General features: G+C 34.4%; 3 protein-coding genes across 3 annotated transcripts; 1 reads left to right on the forward strand and 2 right to left on the reverse strand.

Moving 5' to 3' along the window:
- Positions 1-3,827: 3,827 nt before the first annotated feature.
- LOC147512098 (protein FAR-RED IMPAIRED RESPONSE 1-like) lies at positions 3,828-4,261 on the reverse strand. The gene is made up of 2 exons (XM_086598647.1): positions 4,170-4,261; positions 3,828-4,092 (listed from the first exon to the last, which is right to left on the reverse strand). The coding sequence occupies exons 1-2, from the start codon at positions 4,259-4,261 to the stop codon at positions 3,828-3,830; spliced, it is 357 nt and encodes a 118-aa protein (XP_086454773.1).
- Positions 4,262-4,341: 80 nt separating this feature from the next.
- On the reverse strand, positions 4,342-5,742 carry LOC147512099 (protein FAR1-RELATED SEQUENCE 5-like). Its single transcript, XM_086598648.1, has 2 exons — positions 5,659-5,742; positions 4,342-5,184 (listed from the first exon to the last, which is right to left on the reverse strand). The coding sequence occupies exons 1-2, from the start codon at positions 5,740-5,742 to the stop codon at positions 4,342-4,344; spliced, it is 927 nt and encodes a 308-aa protein (XP_086454774.1).
- Positions 5,743-7,683: 1,941 nt separating this feature from the next.
- Positions 7,684-8,910, forward strand: LOC147512100 (protein FAR1-RELATED SEQUENCE 5-like). The gene is made up of 2 exons (XM_086598649.1): positions 7,684-8,521; positions 8,609-8,910. Exons 1-2 carry the CDS (start codon positions 7,684-7,686, stop codon positions 8,908-8,910), a joined length of 1,140 nt encoding a protein of 379 aa, XP_086454775.1.
- The last annotated feature ends 6,502 nt before the right edge of the window (positions 8,911-15,412 follow it).

Here is a 15,412-nt window from a genome sequence, read left to right on the forward strand (position 1 = left end):
AACCAAAGGAACAAAAAAAAATGAAAAAGAAAATAAACTCTCGTTTCTCTCTCTCTCACTTCCTCTGTTCACTCGTGTTTTTCTCTCTTTCCATCTTTTGTTAATAACTTCCATGGAAAGCTCAATCTATTCTAATATGGCAGCCTATTTTGTTCTTTTTGAAGATTTTTTTGTTTGAAGTTATTTGAAGCAGCAGTGAAACTTGAAAGTAGAGGTAAGGGTATGGATATGTTGACTTCGATTTCATATTTACAAACTTATTTCTCATTATCAAATTTTGTTGTTAGTAATTTTATTTTGTAGTTAAATTTTTTTTGGGGCATATGGCGTCTTGAATTTCAATATCAGGAGTGATGGGTATGTCAATGGGCATGATCTAGTGAAGCTGAAGTTGAATTTGGTTTTACGTTTTGTTGTTGGCTTTCTAATGGTAATTGGCGTGAGGGAGTAAACCGGGTTTGTCAAGCACCAATGCATCTAGGATCGAGTACTTAATTTCTATTGGAAAAGAACGCGTCATTTGATTGTCTTGATCTTGTACTATGGCTAATTAGTATTAACTGCACTGCCTAGTCTGGTTTTGCAGACAAACATAAGCATAATATCTCTTGTGTTTCTCTGTTTTCTGCTATTGGAATACAGAACAGGACAAAAAAAAAATACAAGTTCAAGTGACAAGATCGGCTTAAGTTTTCAAAGTAGAAAAGACAAGTGACTTACCGATTTGGTTATGAGCCGAAGAAGAGAAGTCGCAAAAGCTTAGCAGTAATCAAATAATACATTTTGAGAAATGAGATGTGGAGTATTATTTGGAGAATTGATGAGATGTTGAGCAGCCTACATTGTTTACTGGTTTTTATAAAGTGTCGATAAACACATTCACAAGGATTGGATCTTTAGCTCAAATGGTAGAGCACTTTGGAGTTATCCAAAGATATGGTGGTTCGAATCCACCAAGATCCTATATTGTTGTTGAGACTTCCTCATTTCGGTTCAAGATTGTACAAGCACATGCACTTTAGTGTCATTTTCTAGCAAGCACAATCAATCATTTATGGATATGAGGGTGTATAAATAGCCTAAATTTAGGTCCTTCATCACTGCTGCTGTTGCCCTTTGTATTCCTTGTCAGAATTTCCCTGCATACTTCTGTTCCTGGGTACATGCCATCACTGATCACTTCATTCCTCCCTTCACTCTCATCACTTCTGTTTCTAGCTTTGTAGCCGTTTTTCCTTTTCGGAGATTGCCACCCATTGTCATCACAAACCAGTTGCTAAGTGATAATTTTGTCAGAGATGCACAGTGATTAAGGCTATAAGGACCTTTGTAAGTAATGACTGTGTGAGGTTTCCCCTTGAAGAACCATCCCTATTAGCTTTTGTGATTCCTAGTGGTGGTCTGCTCCAGTAGCATTCTAGTATCTTTGGCGCTCTTCTGAGTTTGCATTGGACACTAAAAGCATTGAGAACAGCGAGGTCTTGAACTGAGTTGTCCGTGAGCCCACTGGAAAGCTTATTATGAGCTCTCTTAACTGCACTTAAGAGCTGCAAGCAAATGAAGCCAAAATTGGATTTACTCCCATCATAGTTAATCTTATTACTATTCTTCCAAATTTTCACTAACAATGTGATGGCAGCAGCACGTACTCCACATATCTTTAACAAGTCTGCTTCTAGTTTTACAAGTAAGCATCATGTCAGAAAAGTTTATTTAATAAAGGTTTTCTCTAAAGTTTATCTAATAAGTCATGTGGGTTTATTAATAAGTTTATTTATTAACCAACAAATGTCAGAAAAGTTTATTTAATAAGTCTGCTTCTAGTTTATCTTTAACAAGTCTGCTTCTAGTTTCTAGGACTAGACTGTTAGATGCATTATTTAGGTGGGTTTCGATAGAAAAGTTTATGAGCTCAAGTGGCTCAGCATAATACTGTCCAATTCTGGGGACATATCAGAGTAAATTTGCCTCAAGACAGCAATCAGCATGAAGAAAAAAAAGTAAAGGAAAATAACAATGCAGTTCAAGTGTGCAATAACCATCGCAAAAGAGTAATTGAGCTCCCTGCCATTCACTTAGTTACTACACACTTGTGCCCTTAGAGTACAAATGCTTCACTATCCAAAAAAAAAGTTACTACACACTGAGAACATTTCTGCCGGTCAAGTGATTTGAGGATTCAATGTAACTCAATCATGGTACCACCAACAACAACTAAACCACAAATGTCAATTTAATGCAGAATAAAGTAAAGGCTAAAAATGTTGACAAAATATTGATCGTCTGAAAAGAAAAAGATCATTCTCTATCTTTGACATACACAAGTCTCTATAATGAGCTCAAACACGACAATATCGATTACCATGTCTCCCATTCATTCATAAAGTTATTCTACATTGATCCAAAGAATTGAGTTCACGTAGCAAATATGCGATCCGATCTTGCATCATAGAAGTGCATTGTGCCTCAGGTTGATCATCAAGATCATGCAATTCTTCCAAAGCTTTACTCTGTTCGGCACAGAATAACCAATCATTTTTCTCTTCGCATCTAATATGATTGTGTATGACACAAGCAGCTAAGACCAAATCCCTTTGCCATGTACTTTATGCATATCAATGCAAAGCTCCATCACCTAATATCAAGCAAAAATTCAATACAACAAAGAGTAAAAGCAATACAATACTATCTAAAAGGTAAAAAATAATACAAAAACCAAAGGTACCCGGGCGTATAAGAATCATCATCACTATTAGAATTTGTATTAGTTTCATCCTCCTCATCACATGAAAAAATTTGTGAAGCTTGTTCGCTACAAGGAAATTAACATAACAAAGAATATGTGAAATGCACTTTTAGGATTAAAAATGAAGAAATAATAAATTTGCATTTCTTACCTATTGTTAAGCATTGGACAATTCCTTTTGTCATGAGATACTCCAATCTTATTACATTCATTGCACCGCCTGCCTTTACTTTGCTTCCCCTTTCTGAGTGCCTTCTCTTTTCCCCTCTTAAGCCTTTTTCCGCAACCTCTTGACCTTGCTTGACTCGGTTCAGTATAATTATTTTCCAAATTAGAACTCTTATTTATAGGAAAAATATTTTTATCGCGTGTTGCTGCTACACTTGTGCCACAATCAACTAACTTCTTAATCTCTTCAAGTGCACTACATAAAGCATCTGTATACACTTTAATTGCTTCTTTACTTCTAAGAGCTTCATCAACTACAACTGTAGACATTTGAATAAGTTCATTCCTCGTCAAAAGGTATAATTGATTATCTTTTATCTCCATTCCACCATCATCAATGACTGTATCTGATTTTGCACTTTTACACCATCTCTTTAAAATGTATTGGTCCGGCAATTTATCAAAATCATGCATCTTGTTCAAATATGCCAAAATATGTCTACAAATGACCCCCGCACTTTCAAACACTTTGCAACTACATGAAGCCAAATCCAAATCTTTTTTATAACAAACTTCCCGCACTCTATACGTTTCCACCACTTTCTTCCCCAAGATTTTCCTTTCAACTTTATAAACACAACAACTGTCATCATCACTAAGAAGCTCAAATCTATAGTTCAAGCTCTCCCACAACTCATCTTGAAATTTAAAAAACAACTCAAGTGTATAAACATCAGCCATATGTACCAAAAAATTATGGGGCATTTTCAATTTAGGTTTCTCAATCATATCTTTGTTATCAGCCATTAATTCTTCATGGCGTTGGTGCATAATTCCCCTACCAAATTGAATCATAAAATCTACTAAAGAATTTTCCTTTGAAACATACCTCTTGTAGAATGAATGAGCACTTTCATTTCTCGCTGCTACTTGACATACCAGCAGAGAAAATATGATTCACATATGCAGGCACCCACTGTGAACGGATATCGTACATTGACTGTAGCCATTTGTTTTCATGTAAACCACTCCTTTGAACAAGATCATTCCATTTGGAGTCAAACTCGTCCTTCATCTCACATCTCCATATGCAACTTGAAAACTCACCATAGTACTCAGTATACTTAACTATATCTAATCTCTCGGAAAATTTCGTTAATATGTGCCAACTACAGTACCTGTGACAGAGTACCCAAATCTTTAGTATGTCAAAAGAAATAAAAAGAAAATAAAAGAAAAGAAAAAATTACAATACCTGTGATAAGTAGTTGAAAGAACTTGAGAAATGGCTTTTGTCATTGCTGGATCCTGATCTGTTATAATCATCTTCGGCGCGTCGCTTGACATAGCTTCTAAAAATTGGTCGAATAACCAACAAAACGACACTGTGGTCTCATCACATAAAAAGCACAAGCAAATAAAATAGTCTAGCCATGATTATTAACCCCAAATAATGGTGCGAAAATCAATCCATATCGATTGGTCTTATAGGTAGTATAAAAAATAACCACATCTCCAAAAAACTTGTATGCTCGCCTAGAGGTTGCATCTGTCCAAAAACAACGAGTAATTCTTTGTTCAGCATCTGCCACAATTTTAAAAGTGAAAGAAGGATTCTTTCCTTGTTCCAATTTTAAATACTCATGAAACATATCTCCATCGTGGCCCTTCATCTCATTACGCTTGTTCCTTTTCTGGTTATATAAATCCTTCTGTATAAAACCAATGTTTTCTATCCCACCTGACTGCACACCAAGCAAGCTGAATTGTTGATGTTGTGGTATATTAACCATGCTAAGTTGTTGCGTTAAACATTTTTGGGCATTAGAAAAGCCACGGTGAGATCTCAGAAAGTGTACTCTACTCGGAGTTGACAACGAGTGAGTATGCCCCTCAACGAACATACTAACTACAAATGCACCGGATTTTGTCTTCGTCAATGCTACTTTTGCTTTACAATCTTCTTTTATATTACCCCGACGCCTTTTTTGCCCAACATCGGCTACTAGTAAACTTTTTCCTTGTTTATAACAAACATATTCCTTTCTTACTGTTACACCATCCTTCTTCTGTTGAGTCCAACTACGTATACTAAATCCAGCTATTTTTACATATGCGTTGTAAAAGTTGTAAACGTCATCCAATGATTCAAATTCTTGACCTACTTTTGGCTTCACGTCATTTGATTCTTGAGGAGTATAGATCTCACAATTTTCAGCACCTAAGCTCCCACTCTCTGCATCGAGTTCCGAATTCTCCATCACTATAACCTAACACATAAGAAAAAATTAAACTTATTACCAAAAAACACCATATAGTAATAATTAATTATTTGTTTTAGTATAGCAACATCTCATCAATTCACCAAATAATACTCCACATCTCATTTCTCAAAATGTATTATTTGATTACTGCTAAGCTTTTGCGACTTCTTTTATTCGGCTCATAACCAAATCGGTAAGTCACTTGTCTTTTCTACTTTGAAAACTTAAGCCGATCTTGTCACTTGAACTTTTATGTTTTTGTCCTCCTCTCGTATTTCAATAGCGTAAAAACGAGAGAAACACAAGAGATATTATGCTTATGTTTGTCGCAAACCCGGACTAGGCAGTGTAGTTAATACTAATTAGCCATAGTACAAGATCAAGACAATCAAATGACGTTCTTTTCCAATAGAAATTAAGTACTCCGATCCTAGATGCATTGGTGCTTGACAAACCAGTTTACTCCCTCACGCCAATTACCATTAGAAAGCCAACAACAAAACGTAAAACCAAATTCAACTTCAGCTTCACTAGATCATGCCCATTGACATACCCATCACTCATGATATTGAAATTCAAGACGCCATATGCCCCAAAAGAAATTTAACTACAAAATAAAATTACTAACAACAAAATTTGATACGAGAAATAAGTTTCAGAAATATGAAATCGAAGTCAACATATCCATACCCTTACCTCTACTTTCAAGTTTCACCACTGCTTCAAATAACTTCAAACAAAAAAATCTTCAAAAAAAAAAAAAAATAGGCTGCTATATTAGAATAGATTGAGCTTTCCATGGAAGCTATTAACAAAAGATGGAAAGAGAGAAAAACACGAGTGAACAGAGGAAGTGAGAGAGAGAGCAACGAGAGTTTATTTTCTTTTTCATTTTTTTTTTTTTTTTTGTTCCTTTGGTTGAGAGGGAGAGTTACGGGAGTAAAAAATGGGAGAGAAAAATGGGGAGAGAAAATAAAAGAGAAAGAGATATACGAGTGGGTTTTTTTAGTTTTTGGATTGACTAAATCTCGTGGGATATCTTGTGAGGTTTACTCCGTTAGTTATTATCTTAAGTACCTACGTTTAAGAGAGGGACTGTATATATATATATATATATATATATATACAATTTTGCTCTCATGCGGACTGTTAAGTTACATACTTGGAGCGGACTCAAACTCAAAAGGAAACTCATACTTTTAATTTAGTATTTCTTATTCTTTCATTAAATATAACTAAATTGGGTCCCACAAATATATTCACGTGTCTCTCTTTCTTAATTCTCTCTCTATTTTATCTCCCCACACAACACACACGTTCTCTCTCCTCACTCTCTCTCTCTCTCCAAAAGTAAACACACGCTCTCTCTCCTCACTCTTTCTCCAAAAGTAATTTCTCTCTCATCTGACTTCAATTAATATATTTTTTCTCACCTCTCTCCTACCTATCTCTCTCTCCACTTTTTGCTGATGTCACGTACTCTTCTCTATTTCCAACCCTCTTCTCTATTTCCGACCCCACACACATAGTCTCTCACCTCAATCTCACTATCACACATTTTTCTTTTCTTTTCTTTTTGGATTGTTCCAACGTGGAGCAAAATAATATAGCTGAAGTCGTTTTTCAGCGTCCCCGTGCCGGTATGTTCAATTTTTTTTTAGTTTTTTTTGCTCATTTTTTTATTAAATGGTTATTACGTATACTCCCTATTCAGGGTCTCTTAGTGTTATATTCAATTTATTTACAATTTAATTTTTCAATAATTCTTATTAAATATTAATTAATTACAATTTTATTTATGTGTAGTATCTATCGAATGAATATGGAGTTTGAACAATTAAACTCAGATGAAAAAGAACAATCTGATATGGTTTATATGCCTGAAGTAAAAGAAGTAGTTCCACTAAGAAGGATAAAGAAGATAATGAAATAACTAGGAAGGAGTCTGCTGTTTCAAAGAGGGGAAACCTAAACAAAAAATGAAAAAAAAAAAAAAAAAGCCGGGGATTGTTAAAGTGAGGGTTGCAAGGCAAAATTGTCAGTTTTGAAGAGATCGGGTTACATTGTTAGCCAGTTTATCGAGGGTCACAACCATTCTCTTTCAACCCCTCATAAAGTACATCTGTTGAGATCCCACCGAGGTGTATCTGAAACAAAAAAGTCATTGTCTAAAGTTCTTTCTTCGGCCAATATACCTATAAACCAGCAGATAAGTATTCTTTCAATGGAAGTGGGTGGAATAGAAAATATTGGCTATACAGAAAAAGACCTTAGGAATTTTGTTAGGGATGCAAAGAACTTGGTAGATGGGCATGATGCAGAGATATTGATGGAATACTTTTGTCGAGCAAGAAAAAATTCTTCATTTTTCTTCGAATTAAGACAGCATAACGAAAATAGGTTGACTCATTGTTTTACGGGCTGATCTTGAAGGCAATAAGAGCGTACAAACTTTATGGTGATGTAGTAGTGTTTGATACAACCTACAACACCAATAAATATGGTATGATATTTGCACCATTTGCTGGGGTAAATAAACATCGTCAGACTGTAATATTTGGCTATGCATTCCTGTGTGACGAGACGACAGAATCATTCATTTGGCTACTCCGACAATGGATGGAAGTAATGTCAGTTGGCCCTCCCAAAATGATTATCACCGATCAAGACCCCGCTATGTCAAAAGCTATTGCTCAAGCTCTTCCAAATACATATCACCGATACTGCATTTGGCATATTCTAAACAAGTTTTTTGAAAAATTGGATGCTATCATTTATAGAGATCATTATAATGTTTTTCAAAAATGCATTTGGAATACCGAGTCTAGTGAAGAGTTTGAGGCAATGTGGCAAGATACAATAGGGAAAAGCGAACTAAAAGATAACATTTGGTTAGCTGCATTGTATGGTATGCGTTCTAGGTGGGTTCCGTCATTTGTGAAACACATTTTCGTTGTCGGCATGTCAAGTAGTCAAAGAGCGGAAAGTTCACATGCATTTTTCAAGAGGTATGTCGCTAGAGAAAATTCTTTAAATGAATTTGTTACGCGATTTAATAGTGCACTTGAATACCAACGTCATAAAGAATTGCAAGCTGATCATGTTGATAGCAATGAGCGTCCTGTGATGAAAACCCCAATTTCTATGGAGAAGCAGATGGCAGATATATATACCTTGTCTATTTTTTTTAAATTTCAGAATGAGTTGTGGGAGAGTTTGGAGTACTTGATTGAAAGTTCAGTAGATGATGAAAAACAGGTTGCCTACATGGTGAAAAGGCCAAGTGCAAGAGATTCTAGACCGCGGAAAGTTGTATATGATAAGGCTCTAAATTTTGCTACTTGTAGCTGCAAAAAATTTGAATTTGAAGGAATTCCTTGTAGACACATTTTGGCTTACTTGAAAGTTAGTCAAATTGTTTACTTGTAAGATGCTTATATATTGAGTAGATGGAGGAAAGATACAAAAGTGGAAGAAATAATATCAGATGGTGGGAAAGAGGTGAAAGAAAGTAGTAACGACTTTATGTTGTTGAGGCACACAAAATTATCTCATCTTACTTCAAGGGTACTTGATGACGACGCTGTAGCTTGTGAAGAGGCAAGTGAAATCTATGAGCAACATTTGAAAGTGGTACATGAAATGATTAAGGAAGTGCTGGCTATTAAAGGAGTTGGAATTTCTCAGAAGGAAAAAATGCCTCGACATGTGACTTTGAATGAGCCAATCTAGCTAGCAAGCAAAGGGGGTGGGAAACATAGATTGCAAGGGGAAAAAGAGAGAAGGCACGAGTTCAAGTACAAGTTCAAGCAAGGCTAGTAATGGATGTGGACTTACCGGGCAATCACACGACAAAAAAGAAACCGGTCCGGTTGATTGGTAATGTTCGATTGTTTATTATTTTTATTTAATACGTACTCTTTTATTTTTATTTTGTATTGAGGTTAATATTAGCTTTTGCAGGTTCAACTAGCACTCAGAGTTCAGCAGATGGTGGTGGTAACTCGTCAATCTCTACACAGGTTGAACGTTTGCCTTGAGTGGATCATGATTGTGAGAGAATCAAGTGTGAAAATAATGAACTGGTGGCATTTTTATTCGGTAAATTAAATAGTCTGTAGTTAGAATTAACGTTATTTTTTTTATGTGAATTGAGGTGTTCCTATGTTATTTTTAAGCATATCATTTTAAGTACCTTTAGCTAGTTCATGGTACATGTTTGCTAAATGATTTGATTCCAAGTTTCCAACTCAGTGAAGTTCACGTATTGTTTATCTTGTTCCACTATACAGTTTTGACATCAGTTTTTGACAGTACAAAATGGTGGGACAAAAAACCAAAAGTATAGTTGTAGTCCCACATGCTTATATTATATATATACATATTCATTTTCATCTAACCAACACGAGAAATCATCCGCACTATAGGCCAAGCATGTGAATGTCTGAGGACTATTTACTGTTTTTCTTTTTATTCTTTCAATAGCACTTCCCCGCCTTGTTCTCTGCGGTCATTCTCGATGTCCTTGCTGGGACAACCATTAAAGGGTTGTAAAGGGGAGCAAAGCCCGTTTTGTCGACTGAACGTCTCAGCCAACGGAAAATAGCACCATAACCACCTGATTCCTAGACATAGTACAACATCAGCCATTCTACAGTGCTTCTCTGCTTGATTCATCTCCTTTGGAGGTAAGGCATCCTCCCAATCAAGAACCGTGTCTTTCAATTTGGCACCACACTTTTCATTAGAACAACGCCTTGATGTTTCCTTCAATCCGTACATGAATGCTTTGTAGTTTTGACTGATTAGAGCACTAACTTTATCCCCTATCGTTTTCTAATTATGGCTGATGGTCCACGCCCATGGGTTCTTGTTTGACAAGATGAGAAGCTTGATCATTGTATTTACGGAATCTTAACTGTACCCTCCTCTTTGGTGAGTGGGTTCCAAATTTAAACCATAAAGCTTAACTGGACCCTCCTATTTCTGAAGTTGTTTGGCATAGAGAGATCACTTGACTCCTCTTTCGAGACTGGATGATGATGATGATGATCAAAACAATTTGAGAAGTCTAAAAATCAGCAGGAGAGAGTAACTCAGTAACATTGAAATATATTATCTTACACATTCACTCAAATGATTTGCAGCTATCAGGAATCCAATACATGCCACTCAGTTTAGGTAATAGGTACTACATAGTGATGCATAAGTAAGCGCACTCTTTGCAACTCTGTCAGAGAGTTGAATCAAAGATTGGTACTTCACAAGTTCACAAAGAACCGTTGGAACATCCTAGCTAGCTTCAAACAAGCATTTTTCGTATCAGCCCCTATTAAATCTATGCAGAAAAAGTGAAAAGATTTGAATGTAAAATTGTTGCCGTAAAGATTTTTTATGAAGTAGAATACTAATTAGCTGGCCTAATGACTTGATTTCTAAAGATTTGAATGACCTGAATTCTAAAGATTTGATAACAACCAGTGACATCAGCAAAAAGTGGAGAGAGAGATAGGTAGGAGAGAGGTGAGAAAAAATATATTAATTGAAGTCAGATGAGAGAGAAATTACTTTTGGAGAAAGAGTAAGGAGAGAGAGCGTGTGTTTACTTTTGGAGAGAGAGAGTAAGGAGAGAGAACGTGTGTGTTGTGTGGGGAGATAAAATAGAGAGAGAATTAAGAAAGAGAGACACGTGAATATATTTGTGGGACCCAATTTAGTTATATTTAATGAAAGAATAAGAAATACTAAATTAAAAGTATGAGTTTCCTTTTGAGTTTGAGTCCGCTCCAAGTATGTATGTAACTTAACAAAATATCCATATATATATATAAATATATATATATATATATATATATATATATATATATATATATATATATATAGGAAGGGATCCGTTTACCATAGTTTTTTATACCATGGTTTATACCACGCCCCTTTACAAGATGAGTTAAAAACTAATATTTTGTGGATATGATATACTAACTACGGATAGATACTCCACAAAAATTTGGCTCATTTGGAAACCTCTAACCTATTTAAATTTTTTTGACAACTTTGATTTTTTTTTAATGGCCTAGATTTTTCGATTTTGCAATCATCTTTTGATATTGTTAAACACTATCAAATGAGTTGAAATTTTGTGGAGGTGATCTTCATGGTTTGTTAGACATATCCACAAAAAATTAGGTTATAGTTCGTGGGTAAAGTTGTGGGGCATGGTATAAACTATGGTATATTGATCCCTCCCCTATATATATATATATATATATATATAGGCTCAAAAGTTTCAATGGTATCCGCACGATCTGTACATTTCCACCCAATTGTGTCTAACATATACACTCTCTTCTTTAAAAAAAAAACCGCTTGTCCAAATCTATATAATAAAGCAGCTTGGTTTTTAATGTGTTTATATCAAGCGGTCAGGGAGAAAATAGTTTTGGGAGATCCTACGGCTATGAACCACTTTCTTTTAAGAGTCCCACTTATTAAAAATTCCCAAAAGAAAAATTGTAAATAAAAAAGAAAAAGTTCGCATGTTTATATCAAGCGGTTAGGGAGAAAATAGTTTTGGGAGATCCTACGACCATGAACCACTTTCTTTTAAGAGTCCCACTTATTAAAAATTCCCAAAAAGAAAAATCAGAAATAAAAAGAAAAAGTTCGCCAAAAGGAAAAGTGGAAAACCCTTTCTTTCTTTCACTTTTTCCTCTTCCTCACGAGTTCGCCAACCCTTTCTTCTTCCTAACCAGTAAGCTAACACCTTGGTGGCACATTCCTTCTTCTCGTCCTCGCACGTTCGAGCACAAGGATCTCCAGACGCAATCATTAGTTTAAGGTTAAAAAAAAAAAAAAAAAAACACCCTATATTTCCTTTTCTTCACGCAAAAAAAAAAAAGCACTCCTAAAAAAGCACTCCAAATTCAACTCTTTCAATACTTCTTCAATAACCTTCTTCAAATGGTGGAGATAACGGGTACTCTCTTTGTGGTTCTTTGATCTTCAAATACTTTTTTTTTCAGTTCTCTTTGTTTAGTCCTGTGTAATTGAAAGAATTGTAGTTTACTGTTTTGGGAATTGTCTCGGTTGCATACTAGATTCTAACATTATTATTATTATTTTTAAAAGCGGGTAAGGATGGAGAGAGGAAAGGAACTCAGACACACTGAGACTGAGCAGAGCACATAGTTGAATAGCAATTTTAGCTAGAGTGTTGTGACACTATGTTCAATTTTCTAAATTTGTTTGTATTAGTGTTCTAGAGTGAACATGCATTGAAATTTCTACTACCCATTTTATCATGTAGCTTTATAGCCGGTTTAGTTCCAGTAGAACTCTATGTCTCTATACATTTAATTTTACAAAAGTTGAAAAAACGAATTGGAGGTACATATGACATAATTTTATCAGTATTTTACTTTTCTAATGAATATGTTGACTACTAAATTGGTTGGATTGGTTTTCTAGAAGTCCCATATATATACTCCATTGAAAAATCAGCTAGGTGAATGTGGCATATTCCTCCAAGTATTAGCCTCCGTAACACGAACATTTAACTCGAACACAAACTACAATAACAAAGGCCAGCTTTCAAATTCGGCAAGTACCATGTCATCATGAGTATTACCACTATCTTTTCTCTACTTAATATGTATCCTTTCTAGAGATTTTTTTTAGAGAATTATTGTTAGGCACTTATATGTTCTTCTTCCTACTTATTTTGGTATTTCACGTAAATTTTTCTTCTTCGTTCCTACTGATTTTGGTACTTGCATAGATCGATCTACTCAAATTTAAATTATTGTAGGCAAGAAATATGCACAACTATAAAATTCAGTATGTTCCCTTTTGTTTTGGTATATCTTTGATGATCTATGATTTTGAACTTCCGATTTTAATGATTTTGACATAAGATATTATTTTAGATTTTTATTACTCATCATTGTCTTTGCTTTAGGACCTTTGAATGTATAGTGTTAGGGATGTTAGTACTTGAAGCCAGCACATGCATATGACTATGTACATTGATATACCATAGTGCTCAAGCAATCACTTGATATTTGCTTTCCCAAGAGTCTTGACTTTGACTGTTTGAAATTATTTGATAATGGTTACATACTATAGTTACGATCATAGTACAAAATATCAGGATATGGGTATTTACCGATATTCAATTTTTGGATATGTATCGTGGATATATCCCCGGATATTTGACATTTTTCACATGCAAATATCGTGGATATTTCTAAAATATCGACAAATATCGTGGATATTGTGGATATTTCTTGATATATCATGATACATTATTTATATTTATTTGAAATATAATGATAAATATTAAATAAAATTGTCATATACACCAAATATCACAAATATCATTGAAATATTACTGATATTTGCAGTCGTATATATCTCTGAACATATCGTGATATTTATATATCTTTATTTGAAATCTGGATAGATATCCCCAAATATCGCGATATATCGGGATATTTTGTACTATGGTTGCAATTATCTGAGATTTTTTTTGTTAGTTGTAAATCCCTTTAGTTGTAAATTAGTTTGTTGTAAACATTATCTGTTTAGTTGTAAATCCCTTCCGGCACATTTTTTGTCAATATCACTTGGATTCCATGTTCCTAAAAAACGCGTGTTTATTTCTCTGGGCCTCAAGTATAACACCATCTCATACCATTTTTTGTCTCTAAACATTGGGCATCCACCCTTAATTCTTATTTTGGATTGTCACCTTATGTTGTTAAGCTATCTTTCCTTTAACATTAACTGTCGTGTGCAGGTGATCGAATCATTGCACTGCGGCCACAATGCAAGACCACAATGTTAATGTCCTGAGTAATATGTGTTGTTTGATATTTCTAATATATATTTCAAATGCTTATATTGCAGTAACAATAATTTTCATTTAGATATGAAGTCTTTATACTAACTTTAATTTTGTGGATTTTTTTTTGTTTGTTTATCGCTCATTCCGATCAGGCTCCCTTCAATCCAATCATTCAAGTTCATTAAGGTATTTCATGTTCAAGCTCTTTGATGTACTGTTACGATTAAAACTAATGTGTTTGGTGATGAATGAAATGTGTGAGAACTGCTTTGCTTTTTTCAAGTAAATTCAAGAGAATCTTGTTTTGCGTACATTTTTTTTATAGATTATATAGATTCTTTTACACATGGAATCTATCTGTTATGTATCTATCTATATCCTTACAAATCTCTAGATATCTTACGAGCTATATATAAAGTCTGCCATTGTGCACCACCATGTGTGATCAGTGATGAGTACATATAACATAGCTAGCAAGTCCATCTGCTGCTCCATTACATCCTTTGAAATTATGTATCGTTTAGTTTTTGGTTTGTTATAGTTAAAATTATAGCTAGAATATTTTATTGAATCATAGCTATAACTTTCTTAATACATATATTTTTGGTCTAATTCGATGAGAGATTTCTGAAGGCGTAAGTAGAATCCAAGTTAGAAGATGAGAACTGAGTGTTTTTCAACTTGACAATTTCTATTTTTTTGCTAGATTTCTGCTGGAAAGAGGTTTGGTTTATACAAAAAACCATCAATAAACCAATTGTAAAAGTAATTAAGAAAAATGTTCATTTTCAATATAGTTTGGAGGTTTTGAGTGTTGTATCATTGATTTCTAATATATAGTTCGTTTTTGTTACAGGCACTTGAGTGACAGAAAACCAAATGCACACATCATGCCAATTCTGCCAACGATGACAACCTGATTTTTTGGTCATATATTGAGACAATAACTATATTTTGTTATAATAGATATTATGAAACCTAGAAGATGCTCTTGTTGAATGTATTTTTTCTTTTATTTTCTTTCTCACATATTTAGTTCTTACATTTTCTAAAAGTGTTGTATGTGTCAGAATATGTGCTCATGTTTTAATCAAAATGTCAACTCTATTTTTCAAAGTTTTTTCTATTGAATTAGGTGGATATGTTTTAGTTACTTATGGGATTTATGGGATCCATGAGACTAATTGTTACAAGTGAAAATCCACATTATCAATATTGAAATTGAAGGTTTGTACATGCTCTGCGGCCGTTAAACTTAAAAAAATGATTGCATGACCTCAAAGATATAGCTTACTAACTGTTGAGTCATTGGTTTTATAATCATACATCATGTTTATTCTTGGATCGTGTGAGGCATGTTGTTTATTCTGGGAACACATTAGTGTGTTG

Source organism: Coptis chinensis, chromosome 3, assembly GCF_015680905.1.
Source record: "Coptis chinensis isolate HL-2020 chromosome 3, ASM1568090v1, whole genome shotgun sequence".
Lineage (NCBI taxonomy): Eukaryota > Viridiplantae > Streptophyta > Magnoliopsida > Ranunculales > Ranunculaceae > Coptis > Coptis chinensis.

Bases quoted from the DNA above. Each gene is read 5' to 3' on its own strand.
- LOC147512098 (XM_086598647.1), bottom strand. From the start codon at position 4,261: ATGTCAAGCGACGCGCCGAAGATGATTATAACAGATCAGGATCCAGCA. The intron at 4,093-4,169 runs GTATTGTAATTT...ACTCTGTCACAG, and splicing joins CTTTCAACTACTTATCACAG to GTACTGTAGTTGGCACATAT.
- LOC147512099 (XM_086598648.1), bottom strand. From the start codon at position 5,742: ATGAGTGATGGGTATGTCAATGGGCATGATCTAGTGAAGCTGAAGTTG. The intron at 5,185-5,658 runs GTAATTGGCGTG...CTTATGTGTTAG, and splicing joins TTGTTGTTGGCTTTCTAATG to GTTATAGTGATGGAGAATTC.
- LOC147512100 (XM_086598649.1), top strand. From the start codon at position 7,684: ATGATATTTGCACCATTTGCTGGGGTAAATAAACATCGTCAGACTGTA. The intron at 8,522-8,608 runs GTAGCTGCAAAA...TTTACTTGTAAG, and splicing joins GGCTCTAAATTTTGCTACTT to ATGCTTATATATTGAGTAGA.